The 18,511-nt window shown below is 35.3% G+C and overlaps 1 protein-coding gene across 4 annotated transcripts in view; it reads left to right on the plus strand.

Annotated features, from left to right (window-relative positions):
- The window catches only part of lrp8 (low density lipoprotein receptor-related protein 8, apolipoprotein e receptor), a 163,779-nt gene that overhangs the window by 81,338 nt on the left and 63,930 nt on the right, over window positions 1-18,511 (plus strand). For all 4 annotated transcript variants that reach the window (XM_032571753.1, XM_032571754.1, XM_032571755.1 and 1 more), the window contains exon 4: window positions 10,515-10,643. In XM_032571753.1, the coding sequence (XP_032427644.1) occupies window positions 10,515-10,643 (129 nt within the window). The remainder of the gene's footprint in view (window positions 1-10,514; window positions 10,644-18,511) is intronic.

Below are 18,511 nucleotides of genomic sequence, written 5' to 3' on the forward strand. Positions count from 1 at the left end.
TACTTTCTAATAGATAGGCCATTTATGAAATGTTGCTAAAGTGTTATCTTTAAATATGTCTATGCAATGAAGGTTAATTTTGATAGCATTTAAAATTAACTGAAACTAAGCTTAGTAAAAAGATATGACAAGCACTTTATTAACAGTTACTATGCATTTTGTGTACTGAGTTTTATACAGTTTGATAATATCAAAAATCCATACCATTTATTAACAAATGACAGTGTCCACCTGTTCACCTCTTCTCACCTTTTGTATACTGAATACATTTCCATGTAATGTAACACAAATGTGTGACTCATGTTGTGGAAAGAATTATGAGTCACAGAGGAATATAGAGGAATTACTTTCATGTCTCCTGGTGGTCAGCAGTTCCTTTTTGTTCAAGAGTTTAATCTGTTACTACTGCAAAGTCAGTTCTCCGGTGTTGAGACTTGAACTTGCTTCCCTCCGACTTCCTCTCCTCTACATCGGTTCCACCTGCTCCAGAGTGGAGAAGTGGCTGTGGATTTGCCCGGCCGTTCTGAGACTATAGGCAGGTCAGCCTAATGCAGCAGGGTGACAGGAGGTTGTGCTCGTTAATTATTCTAGAATACGAGCGGAAAGGTTTCACTGAGTTGCATTGTCGGACGGCTTCAATTTCATGCTTGAGGCGGCCTCAGACCCGGCCATAATTTCCCAGGTGGCCTGTCTCTTGTTCTCCCTACCTGTATACATCTTCCTTGCACTTTCGTCCTGGAAGAAAGTCAGTGACCTTGGCATCAAAAGTCACTAATAAATACAAATAAACTCATTTTAGAAATAAATATAAAATTCACAAGCTCCCATGAAAGTTGCAAATGTTTAATAAATCACTCTAGTTCTTTTTATACACTTTTCATTAGTTCCATCGGTATTTTGTGGAAGGGGCTAAAAATTTGTTTGCAAGCTAGATGGCATTTAAGCCTGACTCGGCAGTGGTGCCCAAACTCTAGCAAACTATTGTGAGAAGCTTTTCAAGGGATACAAAACACATTTGACTGAAGTCAGGTTGAAAGAAAAATTCTACTAAATTATGTAGACTTCTGAATTTGGAGAAAAATTCTTAAATCTTTTTAGTCTGGCATTTAGTAAAGCAAAAATAATTGTACTAAGCCCAATTTACCTAAAACAGGAGCATATAGGTCTGGTTGTATCAGAGTAAGATAAGAATGGAAAAATTGTTGTGTATTTTTATAAATTCTTAAATATATTCTTCATATATTGGAATTTTTGTTGCTAAATTAGAAACGTTAGAGAAAAAATTATTTTCTAATCTTTTTGAATTAGCTCTTTTGCCCTGGATTTGGATTTAGAGCTCTTTAAGTTTAAAGTTCAAACCTAACTGTCTGTATTGCAAAACAGAAGCCCGATTCATTTTTCTCCCTGCTGTCCCAACAATCTCATCAGTTTCCATGCGACTCATTTTACACTGAGTATATTTGTTGGCCAATTTGTTTCCTACTTTCCATTTACAGTTGTATTGGGGATAAAACGGGTAATTTCCTATGGGAGCACTGGTGTCGCGCTGTATTTCTTCCCCAGTGGCACTGTCAGACACAAAGTCTAGACATTGCTAATGGTTCCAAGCTCATTCTTTCTGCACACAATTTAGATTGGGGGGGAAATGGTGAGAAGAGATCGAGGGAGGCTACAGCATCCTATTTTAGCCACATCTACTGAAAGAGGATGATCTTGCCAAATCTTAAGATCCAGAAGCAGTTTTATTCTGTCAATCTGTGTATTCAGACATGTGGATGTCATGTAAAAATTGTGTCGTAGAGATTTTTGGGAAGCAGAATCAGACGAAGGTTTTTCCTAGTAGGGCTTGATATTTTTGGTGCCTACTTTTTTTCTGTTCTTGTAAACAAAGCATGCATGTCACACTGCCACTCTGCTTCATGCCTCCACACAGAACGCTCAGAAAATAACCTCTTGAAAGAAATTTTTACCATGCTCTGCTGGTTGTATATACCATAGCTCCTTTTCAAAACTTGACTTTGGACTTTTGACTCTTTTGTTGCCATAGATATGTTCTTAGTATTTCTGTTGAAGCAACTTCCTACGATTACTTTTTTTATTCCATTTTTTTAACATTGTGCTTATTTCCAAGCGCTCCCCTTGCTCCCCTTTACTGTTTTCTTGTCCACTTTAACTTGACTTTGATCTCTCTGCCTTTAACACACTTTGCGTCTGCAGCCACAGGGCTCCAATAATTGGTGATCAGAATTTTAATCAAAGCCAATAATCAACGTTAACCTTCATTTAAGTTGAGGTTTGATATTTGAAGGTCGTCACATTGGAGGTGGTTATGTGGTTGACTGAGTGTGCCAGATTTTGTGTCAAATATAATGTCACTTTCATTTATTTTCAATTCAATATGCTAACAAACTAAATCAAACTTTAGTTTCAAAAGCCAGTCATAAATTTAAACTTTAAGTCTACTTCCTACATCTACTTTTGGTTTCAATTAAATCTTATGCTCCAGTTGGTGTACACTATTGGGATCTGTGAACTAATGTGTTTGAACATAAACGTGCCATTTTTTTTTTTTTTTACAGCTTTAAACATACTTTCTCATGCATATAAAATTTCATGTAACCATTGTAACACTTACAGTTCTTTGAACACATTTCAGCTCATGCATACACTAATTAAGCAACTGGATGTGTAAATCCACACGTGCTCACAGCTATTCTGTCACCAATTTACTCAAGTGAAGAAATCATGTCAATGAAGTGTGCTTGGTAGAGCATGCTTTGTTCTTTTTAGCCTGTTCTAACACAGTGAACTAACAGTGAACCTACAGTGAGATGTCATTCGGATAGATTAACCTGTTTTATTTATTTCACGGAGCCTTGTGACAAAATAAGACATTACAGGAACGTCTATGTGGAGAAAACAGGCTTTTCGCCGCAGTTTTTTTTTTACTTTTAAATATAATTTTGCCCACACCGTTTTTGACTAACCAGTTATAAGATACAGTACCTTTACTTAACATAAGCTAAAATACTTTATTATTGATAGTACTTTAGTTTCAATATGTAAAGTGCATATATTTCTATTTAATGAATAGCATATCCTTATAGAATTTAGAAGCTTTTGTAATCATATATGCTAATCGATAAAATTTACATAAAATGGAAATTTGTTGGTTGCATTAGCAAGAGAGCATCACAGAAATTTGCTGTTATACAAGGCTAAAAAATAACTTAAAATAAAATACTCACTTCACTTACATAAGAAATGCTCAGCCTTATAAATATCTACAGTGTTATTCATGAATACATAAAATATTAAAAGTATTTATACAAAACCAACATTAAAAAGCCACACTTCTCCATAAGGTTTGCAAATGAAGGCATTATTTTAAACTTCCCTTTTTACATAACTACAACTACAGAAATAAAACAAATGTGAAAGTGATATTATATTTATAGATTTTTGCTGACTTCACCAAGTCCTGTAGATAGACAGGAATGACAAAGAACCAGGTTATTTATTGACCTCTGTCTTAACACTATGATGCACATTTCTGGTGGTCACTTATTTGGACACAATATATGAGAAGAAATTTCTAAGTTCAGGTACAAAAAAAAAAAAAAAAAAAAAACTATTGCACTTAACAAATTAAGATCACATGTCTATCAATGACGTGATTCACTTATAGTTATGTTTATTAATTCAGTGGAAAGTATCAGGAATGTACATAATTTACTCTGCATAGTGTTATTTCTAAAACATTCGAACTGTTCACCCACAGTACCTACCTGTTATTGACTGAAACTTCAAATCCAAAAATGTATAATCCAGGTCTTTGGTAAATGAAACTATAACTGACTCAACTTTTCTAAGCAGATTATTGTGCATCTTGTACATTTCTGATTGGGTTGGGATATATATATATTTTTTATCTATTATTTATTTACTATAAAGGACAGTTATCTAAAAGTTCCCAATCTATTTTCATGCATTTAGCCCTGTGGATATAAAAAGGTCTTGTTTGATCAGATTACAACCCAATATCTCAACAGCCTGGAGTATATTCATCTTGTCCTCGTTTCCCCTGTTATAGATATTTACCACTGTGTGACCACCTGATCTCATTCTTCATTCCTAAGTTTAACCCACATATAACAAAAACATCATAGAATAATAATTCTATGATTGACGAGTTCCATCCAAACCAACAATGGCAGGTGAATAACAGTTCTTTACATGAAATCCTTCTCCATATTGACTTTGGTAACTGACAACTGATATGAAGCTGTGAGACTGTGTTGTGTTAATTTTACTAATGATGCATAAATCTGATTGGAATAACATTTTATATTACCCTTCCTTAGACCAGACTGAACCAATATGAAGGGCAAGTACATAGCTGCCCGTACTCAAACAAAGCCTCTGCCCTGTTTTCACTGCACAACAATAAAAGCTTATTGTTCTCAAGCAGCCACTTACCAATTTATAGAGCCACCTCTCAACTGAAAATTCAGCTTAATTATCCTATTTCACACACGATCAGCTCTTATGAATCCCCTGTAAGTCAGACTTAATTGATGATCTGTCAAACTTGTGCAAGCAATAAGGGCATGTACTCTCACTTGAAAAATTCTGAAATAAATGGTTATAACAGGCCTTTTCTGGAGTTAATATATTTTTATTTAGATATTCCCAAATGTCTTTTGTAGAAAAATGTTTTGTTGTTTTTTTTTAACATGTAGCATAATAAAAAATGATGCTCTGTAGCGTTTCATACAAAAGAAACTGTGGGTGTGTCCCATGTGACTCACTTTCTCTTTTAAACTGTTTGCAGGGCCAATTGATATTCACAACATTGCAGAGTATTTGGGAATTCTTAATGTTCCACCGACACAGTGAGAAAGAGCGTAGGTATTTTACATAAAAAGACATTAAAGCGAAAAACCTCATCAATCAGTGTAGTGCTGCAAGCATTGCAGTTGAAAATTTATTGTATCTTTAAACGTAGCAGTACAAAGAGTTCTCCACATTGAAATCATAAAACTGCAATCCTCATTGCCAATCTAGTCTATACTGTCTGCAGTCCATGTTCATCATGTGTCATATAATCACCCTCCATTGTGTGTTGGTTTTGACATCTTTCCTTGTGACAAAATGGGGTCTTAAAGCTGACTTAGTCTCGTAAACATGCCTCATAATTAATAAATTATCTTAGCAGTAGCGCTTTGAACCCTCCTAATCACTCACATGGGAGGATAGCTAGATGGTAACCAAGCACTTTGATAGAGAAGGCAGTTGTGTGCAACAATGCTTCGATCCCTCCCTCCTTTTGAGGGAAATTTAAGAAAGTAGTTAATCAAAAGTTCATTAGCATAGAGCGCCTTGCTCAGTCCACCCCTATACCCTGCTATAATAGACACTTAGGCAGTCTGTGTGAGGTGAATAATAAGTGTGCTCCCATTTCCACTTGTGTTTGTTCAACTGAATTAAAAACCTGCATCATACACAATCTGTCTAATGAGTTTTTGTTTTTCTTTTGACCCCAAGACAAACATCAGCTTAGATTCCAATTTACCATTTAGAAATGACCAAAAAAAACAAGAATGTGACTTAGGGGTATTGCAAATGGGAAGGATTAATATTTATTTATGATCTTTGCAGTATTTCATAAAACAATTTTTCCTTTACTGCACATTATTGCAATGGTCTGATACCTTTACAATTCAAAGAGCCAATTTTGCTCCATGAACAACTACATTAAACTCATTTAGACCCGCAAAAGTTGCATGACGTTTTGAAATATGACAGCTTATAATTTTTGATAAATATTTACTGTAGAAAATTTGTCATTTTTAAATAACCAAAACTGCATTTCTAAAATAAAGAAAGTCACAAAACATTTGCAAAATTACCTTTCCTTTTATAGGGGGATATGATATTTGTGGAAAATGCTGTAAAAAAATGTACATAGTCTTCAACCTCAAACTTAAAAAATGGTGCTGGTATTTTCTCTGTTTTTTCTGTTGTGGAAATTTATAGCAACTATTCCATAAACTCTGGGGTTCCTCTAACAGCAACATTTGTTTTGATATATATATATATATAAAATATTTGTTCTGTATGCCACAAAAATAGAAGTGCAAAAAGGGTTGGAATCACCTAAATGGATTTGCTTGCTTCGTTTGCCCTGATATATCCTGTACATATTCAATGTCTGCTCGCTGTTCTGTTTTACACTCATTCGATAATTGATACGTCCACCTGGGAGCTGCTGTGTTAAACAAACATATCTTACAGCTCACCACCAAGCTGCTTCACTGATACGTGGATCATATCAGTTCTGCTCTCATTGGCAGTGACCAAACTGAGTGACCATTTAGACATCAGCATTTGTCTCTGTTTTTTCTCTCAACTGCCAATCTCTACCTTAATGCCTCTGATTGGCTAATTGTGTGTGTTTGCTTTCTACCTCCATACTTTATGTAGTGTGTGTAAACTTTGTTTAAATTGAAGGTGCTAGAGGCTAAATAATAAACCATTTGTATTACTGTCCACAAATAGTATTGGTTAGTCATTATTCTCTGATTTAACAGCAATCAGCTGAACAGACTTTCAAGTAGTTATAGATAAGTGCCTAAATGTTCTATAGTACATATAGAACTTGAATTGTCCTTTTTCCTGAGTATTATGGTCCTTGGGATGAAAATCGTTTAATTTATTTAGTCATAATCAATGTCAGCAGAACTCTATGTTCTCATTCCGCTGTTTGACAGGCAGCTCTTCTATGACTGTCCCTTCCAGACACCCAGGGCCCAGGGCCAGTCAGACAAATTACTTCCTTTTAACTCAGCTGTCAGTCAGATATTTAGTGGATCCCCACAAAGGATGATTTTTCTTTGTGAGGACTTGTAAAAGACTAATTCAGTATTGCACAGAAGGTGTTAGGCTGCACTTCCATGTAACACTTGTGAGCAAATTCGGTGATAAGAGGGTCAGTCATCTGAAAGAATACCATTGCTACTAATAGAGATTAGTTTTATAGGAATAATTTGTGTTCTTTTATTTGGTGAAAATGAGTCTTTTGGTATATTAGGAAATTAGATCCCATCAAAGTTTTCTCTCATTGGAATGGTGAGCAGCGCTTCAAGTCAAGTGTAAATTGCACCATTTAAGAAATAAAGAATTTTGAAATTGCATTATGTTTTGCTACAACGTATGTCTTGAAAGCTCTTGTGTGATTCATCTTCCATATTTAGTTCTCCTTGTTTCATAATCAGCTTTATTTGTCAAGTTTGTGCGCACAAACAGAACACCTGATTTCAGTTCTGCTTTGCACTTCCTGAAGACAATGATTGATCACTTAACATTAAAAGCAGTAATCTGTATGTTTTTTATTATTATTATCATTATGCAACTTTTTTTAAACAAGAACTGAGTGTACAGGTTTTAACCTATTGTGGATTTTCTCCAGTCCAGACATGTTGAAAATTTTACATACAAATGCAAATGTCTACATACAACCAATATTATTTGGATAAAATTGCCTTTCACAGTTGCAAAGTAACTGTGGTATTTGTCATTGAAAGCAAGGCATTATCCTATTTCAGCTTACTTTATTAGTTTAAGCACCAAATATACTTTAATATGCAGTTTCACAGTGAAAACTGTCTTAGCAATACAGCAGAAGCTAATATCTCCAGTCTTCCTTATTTTTGTTCCTGGGGAGAGTATCATTGTGCTACTTCTAAAACTTACCTAGAATTACACATGTCTGCAAGTTCTTGGTTGGTCATAGTCTAGTTGAGAACACATATTCTTACTTGACTCTCCTTTAGAGTAAAAGACTCTTTGTTGGAAACTTCCACATATTAATATAACCACCCCTCTGTTCATGGTGTTCTTCAGTTTCAGTCATGTCTTTTCCCCTGAATGGGGCAAAATGTAATGAACCAAGTTATTGCTTAGGTCTAGCATAGTGAAATAGTTGGACTATTCTTCATTTGAGATTACCGGATGTTTGGAATGCCTTTGGATAAATGTGATATCAAATTGTACTGGGCTTTCTCACCGAAAATATTTTTGATATATTGAATCTCGGCCTTGCAATCTGCCATGGTTTGTAGGTTTGGGATGGTCACAGTGTATTTTCTTTAATAAACAATTACTGAAAAAGTTACAGACTTTGAGCAAAGAAGCAGACAGAAAAATGGCAATATGACACAGGAATTGCAGCTGAGGCAAATCAGGTGATTGAAAACAGCAGAGAAAGAGAACAGACCTATCTCCTTCAGTCATTGGTCGACAGGCAAGATATACCAAGGCAAATAATCACACACTCTCACACTTGAGGGCAATTTAGAGAAACTCCATGAAGAAAGACCCCTCACTGGGATTCTAACCAAGACCTTCTTGCTACAAGGCAACCATTGATACCAACATCCAGCCCTCTGAGACACAATTATTTAGCATATTTACAATTTCCCCTACAATTGTGCATTGTTTCTTGAGTTATATAAATGTGGCATTATTTCTAAGTGGATGGCCTGAAGATAGATATTTTTTCTGAATTTAAAGTATCTCCATCGCTATCATCTTGCCAAAACGATAATGGCTAAATGCCAGACTGGCTTCAAAACGGCAATAACCGATTAGTAATGTTTTTGTGGCTCAAAGCACTTCTTTCATACAGTTTCTGGGCTTCATGTACACCATTATTTTCATATACATACCTTCACATTAGGTAGTGGAGCTTCTATGAGCTCATAAGTATGAATGCACATTCTCATTGTCACTGCAGGAATTACCAGACGTGATCTGGCACTTATGCTTATATATTTTGGGCAATGATTTTCTGAAGGATTTTACATTTTTATGACTAAATCAAATTTGTTTTAAGGGAAAAGTTCATAGTGTTTCTTATTCATTGTAAGGAAGAAAGAAAGAGGGAAGGGGAATCCCAAAACTACCGTAATACAGACTAAATAGGAAAAGCAGAAAAATATTGTCTTCAGACCCATTCAATAAATTAGAAGATTATTGAAAAGTCCACTTATTTCAGGAATTTTATCACAAATGAAACACATTATGTAGATTAATTACACACAGATGGATGTTTGAAAGCCTTTTCTGCAAATTATGATAATTTTACACTTGCATTTAATGGAAATGTGCTTTTTAAAAATTTGAATATTACATTATACCAATAAAATATTAACACAGAAATGTTGACTTATTGAAAAGTATGTTGAATACCTGATTAAAGGTTATCAATTTTCTAAAGGTACAATTGTGCCCCATCAGGGTGCATTCTCTATTTACTGAATATGAGTCTAGTTTCTGTACCACAAAACCAGAACAGTTGAAAACTAAATTGCATTCAGTTGTAGAGGAAGAACCTGCCAGCCGATGCTACAGAAAACGCAGCAATGCTCAAACCTTCTTTTACGACAAAAAACATTTGAATGGTATGAGATGAAAAAACGCTGGTGAAAATCAAAATGAGAAAGAAGAAATATGAGATGAATAAAAAAGGAATGAGTCTGGAATCTGCAAATCCCAGGGGTGCTATTGATCTGTGGCTGCAACACACACAAACACAACCGTGCTGCCAGGAAGCACGCCGGTGGTCAAATATGTATAATTGATGGAGTTGGGTTTGACACAGCCGTGTAATGTGATCTGGGGCTGGAGTCTCTTTGGTGTTATACCAAGTGTGTGTGTGTGCGATGGGGTGCGTGTGGCTGTTTGAAAGGAGAAAGGACAGGGATTTGTTGTGGGGACTCGTTGAAAATTTGATGTGTAAGAATGCTGTATTTTTCATTTTTACCAGCCCCCATGGAGGAACAATGGCTTGTACAGTAATGGGCTTTTACCGTAGGGGCCTTTGTTCTCACTCACATGTACGGAGTTTTTTGAGAGACTTGTTGACAAGCTGTGAGACACTTTAATTTAATTTTACACAGTTTTATTACAAAAACAGAAAAATAAATGCAGCCAATACAATATTTTATACCAATTGTATACACATCTGCATTTATGAATTCTTTTAGTCACCTTTTTTATTTTTGACTGTTTTTTGCTTGGGTTTCAGCTGTGTGTATACAAGGAATTTATTAGGTTGTTGATGGTGAAGAAATCTTTACCATTTCATTCCCAGCTACATTTACACACAGTAGTGCTTGTTTTTCTTTAGCATTTATTTTTTTTATCTTTGTGCATTTGTGTATTTCACAGCTTTGTGCCTGCCCTGACAGTGTTCTTCTTTGTTCTGCTGTCGTTGTGTGTCTAGTTAAATTGCAGGCCTTTGAGAAGAAATCGATTTGAGCAACAAGATAACTAAGTTATCAAACTGTTTCATTGACTGGCTGTCCCTTTTCTCTCCATTTCTCGTCCCATTTTTGCCTTCCCTGTCTTCTTTCTCTATTCCCATTTTCCCCTCCTTTCTGCCATGTTTCCCTTCTCTGTCATTCCCTCTGTCTTCATTCTTTTGCTTCCCCGCCCCTCTCTCGCAACAGGCAGACAGACTTGTCCTCCAGAGAAGTTTGATTGTGGAGGGGTAGCCAGCAAATGTGTTTCGTTATCATGGCGATGTGACGGAGAGAGGGACTGTGAAAACGGAGCAGATGAGGAGGAGTGTCCTGCAGGTAAGTCTGTGATGAATATTTTGAATGTAGCGAACACGACAAAAGACCTGAAGTGTCCGTAGCGCCAAAGTGAATTTCACATTTACACTCTTCAGTTGCTTCAAGGACATTTTGAATTTAGGGAATGTAGCTGCATTTATTACATTGCTAACAATCAATGTTTTCACAGGGCAGGCCTAACCTGCATTATTAAATCAACCTTGGACATTTGAATCTGCTATCTGTCATAAAGCAGGACCATAATGGGCACATATAAGATTTCTAAAAACACCAAAATATCAAAAATATTTGAATCTTGTAAGAACTGGAATAATTTCATTTTATTACAAAAAATACTATGTTCAATATTACATTTCTAAACTTGTGGCTCATGTGGTTTTGGATTTTGATACTTTGAGTATTTTTGTCTTATTCCACATAATATTATACATCTTAGCTGTTTTTTTATTCAGCAGATGAGCATGGGGTCCATAATAATATGTTATTAATTGGCTAATTAGTTGGGCTAATTAGTTGGGCTATCTGTTTGGTTGTCCAGCCTTCAGCCAACTGCTTTAGAGATTAGCCTTTCATAGTTTTCCAAGTGGAGTGTTAAATCGTTTACTTGAATGGACGGCTTATTCCATTGCTTGGAAGGGATATTTCATTGCTTTCTTGTAAGCAATGAAAAAGTGTTGGAGTCTACCTCCAGAAAGCTGTGCACAGAAACAGGAGGGGGTTGACAAACAAACCACTAATCTATGGAAAAAACTGTCTGAGAGAAAATTCCAGTCACTCTGGCTTCTTATTAACAGCATCAAGGAAACTTCTAATAGTTTTGAAATTATTATTTTTTTTAATCTTATTTTGAGAGGAGTAGTAGTCACAATCCTCTGGTGTGCCCCTGACCTGCTAAACTGCTCAACAGACTCACATTAGTTGACTTGTGTAAGGGCAATGCATCTTCACGATGTACTGATGATGTGTAGTTTGTGCAACCAGTCAGCTGCAGCTTCCAAAAAGCATAAACAAGACTCCAAAATAATTTGAGTAAGAAGATGAGCCATTTAAATTAAACTTGAAGCATTTGCTCAGCCACTGACATGATCCCGACACTGAGTTTGCCCACCCATATTACTTTGAAATGTATTTATAAGGAGGAACATTTGTCAGAGATGATTCTGAAAAGTAGCTGACTTCGATAATGCATGACATCTCCTGTTCTCCATTGCTCATCTGAACTTTGAAAACTCAGCTGTGCAGGATGACGCCACCTGCACATTGATTTATGAATGGCCAGAGGCAGCTCAGATGGGGATCATGCTTATGGGTTTATGTTTTGTGAAAGAGGATATATTGGTTGCACTAGTAAGCATGCAGAAAGCAGTAGGTCTAAACAAGTTTCACCACAAATGTTCTGTGTTTGTAAGGTGTGAAGAAAGTTACAGTGCAACATGTTTTACTTTTCATTAGTCTTTTCACATGGCCAGGCTTCCATCCTTACAGCAAGCATCAAAGATGTAAATGAGACATTGATTTCTGTTTGTGTGAATTTCTGACATGGAGCTTTATTGATTTTCGAGCAAAGAGAAACATGCATGTATAGCATTTTTCCCAAACAAATTAGGTTGGATTCAAGATAATCCAATATGTTGAAAATGTTTGTGTTCTTAATATGGATATTAACATCTGTACAAATTGCTTTTTGTTCCTTTTTCACTAAACCAATATTATACTATTTGTGAAGAACAACTATTTTTTATTCGTATCTATTGTGTCCACACACTCAAACGTCCAACAAAATAAAATAACGTTATATTTTATAGAATTTTAAGAGCTAATAACTAATCAGTGTAAAAAATAGTGCTTGAGCAAACCTACCAGCTTTAGTAATTAACACAAACAAAAAAGACAAAACAAGTTATTTTAAAAAATTTATTAAAAGATATCTACTAATAACAACTAGCAGACACAAAAAATATGTAACCTTTCTTTAAATATTTGCAGCTCTATCTGCTTTTTATCCCATTTTGTGTTTTTAATATAAAAGAAGTGCAAAGATTTTGGGCTCGTTCTCTGGCTATTAATAATTTAGATCCCCCATGGCAAGTATCATAGCAGCTAAATGTGCAGTTTCTTTCATCTCCTGCCTCTCAAACACTTGATTGTTGAATTTATTTGCTTCCAGGAATATAAAGCTGTTCATACGACAACTTAGAGGAGATTATAAATTTGAAAGCAATGAAAAATCAGTTTAGATACTTTTTTTCTGTTAAATTTGTTGACGTTAGCTGGCGATACATCATACCTTGTACATGATATGTCACTGGTACAGCCATCTCTGTTCATGATCCTTCCACATTTGCCAGTTTTTTCCATCATTCTAATTCAGTTTATTTATTTAGAGACTTGCAGTGGTTGTCAGTCCTGCAAACATTCTGATTTCAATTTTGGTATTAACATTTTTAGCTTGACTGAAGTTGGACCCAAACTTCTGACTTATTCCGATTTGACACTTTCAAATTCTGCTTCTCGAATTCTTAGTATGAGTTCTACATTGTTGCTACAAACGTTGCTCACATTAGCGAGTAATAGACGTTCATTCATTTTAATTGATTTAATTATGGACAATTACAAGTGCATTAGAATATTAGACACATTGTTTTTTAGTATTATAGCAGCTTTGCTCATTTTCAACTCCAGCCCATACAAGGCTTTTGAAGGATGAAAAAAAGAGGATGATAATAAGAGAAGTAAAAACCACAAAGAAGAAAGTAATTCAATCTTATCCTGCTTTTTTCCCATGCCATCTTTGTTTCTCTTTTTTCCAATTTATTAAAAAAGTTTATCTCTTTACTTTCTTTGGACCAGCACTTTTTTCAGTTCTATCTGATATGGAGATCAAACATAGACTTCATGTTCTTTCTGATGCCTTTCATCTCTGACCTATGTTAGCTTCTGTCCATTATTGTAGGCTGGTTAATAAAGCTGTTTAAAATTTCATAGAATTCTCAATGATAATTGATTTTGTGCTTCATGTGGTTTGACTGTATATGAAGTGTTATGGCACTCCTGCTGGTATAATAACCTGCCAACATCATCTTTTGATCTATCATTTAGAGATGTAGGAATGAGTATTAATATTAATATTAATGTGCGTAGAAGGCTTGCGTTAACTGAAGGTTGACTGCAGAGGCCACACAGAGCTAAATTGGACTGTGAAGTGGTAGTTCTTGAGCTGAAATGTTCAGGATTTAAGTCCCCATCCTTACCTGTACTAAAGTCCTGAGGCCACATATTGAATCAGACAATGCCCTGGAAAGGATTATCCATATTTGCATTTGGTCTTGTTAAATAGAAAGTAAATCCTCTTAAATCCTTCTGGGAATATATGACTAGGGTTAGGCAGATTTATTGTTATTGATATGCATCAAGCAAAGAATAACAAATGTTAGATTTTAGCATAAGGTTCTCTGTTCCAGAAACTTGAAATGTGGTCACATTTGATGGTTAATGCAATATCAAAATATTTTAGGAGGCATAGAGGTAGGAACAGTGTTAGCTATGAGAAAGAAAATAATAAATAGGTAACATTGTTACATTATCTCTTGTTTTCTTAAAATCTGGCTGCCCTAGTGGTAATTATTTTAGAGTGTACTTGTACTTACGTTTTTACAAACGTTTGAGATTAGATTTAAATAGTGATAATTTTATATACATTTCATAATTCACCTACATGGCCTTGGTGAGTTATAATCAGATGCATTTGTGCAACATATGTTTCTTTGGTTGTATAGTATAACTACATGGCTGATAACGCCAGCATGTGTTCAGAAGGTGTCACTTGTTGCTAAAAAAAGTATTGTGGCACTTCTTGTTGATTGAGCACATGGTGAACTACCAATAGGAATGCCACCAGGTGCTTTATCAACAAGGAGTGTCACAATAGTTTCTTAATAATTCTGTTTCAAAAGCCAGTTGTACTTTCATTCTGTGAATCAGAAGTTAAGTCAAACCTTTTGAACCGCCAATCTTTTCTGTTAGATGTTTAAGATCAAAAATGTTCTTATGTACTCACTCAGGCACACATTATGCATATCAGAACATGTTTTCACTGGGCTGCATACATATTTTTAAGAATTCAAGTTGAATATTCTACCAATGTTATCTGGGGATTTTAAACCACCCAAGTTTTCTTTCTCTCAAAGTGAAAAGAAAAATCAAAGACTTTGAAATATTGAAAACAAAGCACATCCACTTATTTTTCTACAGATTTTACAACAAGGTTATACAGGTATTGTTCTCCCTTAGCTATTAAAATATAGCAGTTGTTTTGTACTTATCTCATACAGTGGAATTGTGATAGCCTAAAATGCAAAATATAATTAGTTTACATACATTTATTAACCTGAGCTATATCCAGCTGTAACATCAGTTCCTGCTGAGTTATCTATTTGAATTTTTTCAGGTAGAGAAACGGTAATACTTATTGAATCCATATATTATTTTTACATACTAATTAATGCAGATAACTTAATATTTTAAAAGGGCAATGTCTTGTTTAGTTGTGTAAACCAGTTAGCATCTTCAAAAATGTCATGTTTTTTAAGATTAGAAGTTCAGCACTCGCTGTTCATAAACAAAGTTCTGAATGAGCCACGAGCATGAATTCATTCATTCGATGTTGATGTAAATTTGTTATTATGAAAACAGATTTCCAAAGCTTTCATTCAACCACTAATCCTTACAAACAACGCCCCCAAGCCCCCCCTTCCCCACCGCCCTCTCCGATTCCCTCTCCTTTGCTCCTTCCTTCAGTAGCTATAGTTGGAGGACAGCTAATGTTAATTAGGGGCTCCTAATTGAGCATATCCAAATGTTGAATAAAACATGAATCCAGGAGGAGAGGTTCTTCTTTCTTTATTACATTTAGTTAGAAGAGGCCTCTAAAGAAAGTTTATGTGCCTTTAATTTATGTTAATGTGAAATTGTATTCGTTTAGGGACACAGTAGAGATCTGCGTTTATCTGCTTCGGGGTGTGTGTGTTTGTGTGTGTGTGCTTAGGGGGGGAGGTGATTAATTTATATTTGGGGAGAGAGTCTGTTTTAAAGAAATATGGTTTCCTATTCTATGAATAGCGTTTGTTTTTGATTTTAATTATTAGCTGAAGAGAAAAAAAAAGTGTTAATTATATTGCACCTTTTCAGCAACAAGGCAGTGCAAAGAGCTAACTAAACATGGTTTTGGTGAATGTAAAACACTTTAACAATAACATTAATTCAGGTATTTTTTTCCATATGCACTTCAGTTTTACATTACTAAAAGTTTTAATGAACTTTAAATGAGTAAGGAATCTCCTTCTGTAAAGTAAAACTGCAACATTATATAAGCAGTTTTTTCTTACAACTCTTTAAAACGGGAAAGGCAAGAGAACCCGCGGAGCTAAAGCCATTAATGTCAACAGAACAAAAATTGAAATATTTCAAACAATTGGAACTCGGTCAAATATGGCTGGATGAGAATCCAGCATTATCTTTATTCACTACAATGAGCAGGTACAATAGAAGGTAATAAAAAATAAATGGTAAAAATAGGTGAGAAATACTCAGAGCCTTTCATTGGAAGGATAGATTTTTGTATTTTTCTGCTTTTTCTTAATATTATCAGTGATGCCAATGAACCCAGACGGTGGTGTAACACGTGATATGCTTATAAAGGACAGAATCAATGCCTAGTATTATTTACAAACTGTTTGAATATTATTTTCCTTTTTTTTTATTTGACATCTTATTACTTGCATATGTACATATATGCAATACAGAAACCAAGGAGGGTTATGATAGGCCACCTCCTGTAAAAAAGAGTGATTTTACATTGCAATATTTACTCTGAAGTCTGTTTTTTTCATATATTTTATAAATATATAATTAATATTTTTCTTTCTCTTTACACTGTCAAAATCTAAAACCACAGTAACACCTGTGTAACAAAAGCCACCTGATCCGAGATAACATTTTCTACCGCCAGTTTGTGGCTCCGCTGCTGCTCCTTATCATCTGAACGATAAACCGCTCCATAGTTCACCTGCTACACACACCTGTTTTAGTTTCACTTCACCATAATCACTGCAATCACATTTTTAAAGTTGTTTTTTAAAAAACAGCAAATCCTTGTTTTTCTTACTTCAATGAGCAATTATTTGTTTTGTTTTTTATTTTCTGTAAATCTTCTTAGGGTAAACCCCATCTTCTTTTTCATTGCTAGATTGGATTAAGCAATGCAACATGTAAATTTTTTGAGTAACCATCTAAATATATACTTCTATGTAAACCTGAATATGCTGTACACCTCTTAAAGATGCATAAAAAAATCTTTAAATGATTTAATGTGTTATTATAGTAGGATTCCTTTATAATTCATTGATTTAATGAGTTCTGTCACTGTTTGGTTTTGACCTTTTTGACCTTTCTCACTGTCCTCCTTTCTCTGCATAGTGACGAGATAAACTTGGCTGTTCATTTGGTCTCAGTTCCAGTTTAAAATTTTGACTCCATGTTTCAGACAACTAGCCTTTTTGTCTTTAGCAAACTCTAACTTAAGATCAACAAACATCTCACTGACCTTATTGGCATGGCTTTCCCATTCTGAAGAGAAATGGGACTCAGATGAACCTAACTTACGTATCCTCTGTCTACACATGTCACTGTTTGCTTCACATTTGATGCACTCTGTTGACGAGGAGTAAAAGGGTCAACACAAACAGAGAATGCTCAGAGGAACTTCATTCAGACCCCAGGGGACCTTTTGATCTTTTCACATCACCCTGTGCTGCTGACTTACATTAGGGCAAGTTGTTGCTGAATCGATGCCCGCCAGGGATGCGCTAGCTGGTGTTTTATCGCAGGATATTGAAGGGTAGAATAAAGGGATTACATTATGTCTGTGAGCTCTGTGTGTATGTGTGTGTGGGTGTGCATGTGTGTGTGTTGCTCTAGTGGAAAATGAGGAAATCCGAACACAAAGTGACGCAAACTCTATGTGTAAAGTGTCAATCTGTCTATAACTCATAAGCAGTGCAGTGTATCTGATGAATTTCTCCTAATTAAACTTTGATTCTATTTTCTGATAACAAAACAAAGAAAAAAGTAATAAAGAGAAGATTCCTGGTTCTGTTCTCCTGCTTCACCCACATCTATTGGAAGATGTTACTACAAAGAAGTGTTTTCTTCCCACCACTCCCTCTTTCATTTATAATCCTGCGACTGCTCTCACTGTGTGTAGGTGTACTGTAATGGAGTGCCAGCACACAAACAGGCTCACTGGGAACCCAGAGGCAGTTGCACTTCAGACCCAAACAGGCTGGTTTCTAAAAAATGGCTTTAATAGTATTACGCTTCTCCCTTTCAGGTGCATTTCCATCCTCTTCCATGCACACGGAAATACTGTACACACTCTCAAAGTATCACAGCAAATACTTGTGCTAAACAAATGACCCAGCTGAAAAAAATGTTTGACTCCAGCTAAACAGGGTAGTGATATAATGCATGAGTCACAGAAGAAAGATTTATTTTCCTCTTGCTGTTTTCTTGGTCAATAATCCATATGATACCTCATTACTACATCACCACCTTATTGACCCTCACTAAAACTTTAACTTATAACCCAGGAGGTGAAGTTAATAACGTCGCCAGTATCTTCACCACATTTTCATAAGATTCACAAGATCCCTGCTTGTCAGTCTTTTACTAGTTTTTTTCGTGACTGAGCCAAACATCTGTGTAATCAGAGTTCAGTTTTAAGTGTGTTTCAATTACGAACAAGGGCTTATAAATTTCATTTGCAAAATGGGGCAGCTGATGCTTCTCCAACAGAAGCACAACCAGAGAGC

This window comes from Xiphophorus hellerii, chromosome 9 (genome assembly GCF_003331165.1).
Source record: "Xiphophorus hellerii strain 12219 chromosome 9, Xiphophorus_hellerii-4.1, whole genome shotgun sequence".
Taxonomy (NCBI): Eukaryota; Metazoa; Chordata; class Actinopteri; order Cyprinodontiformes; family Poeciliidae; genus Xiphophorus; species Xiphophorus hellerii.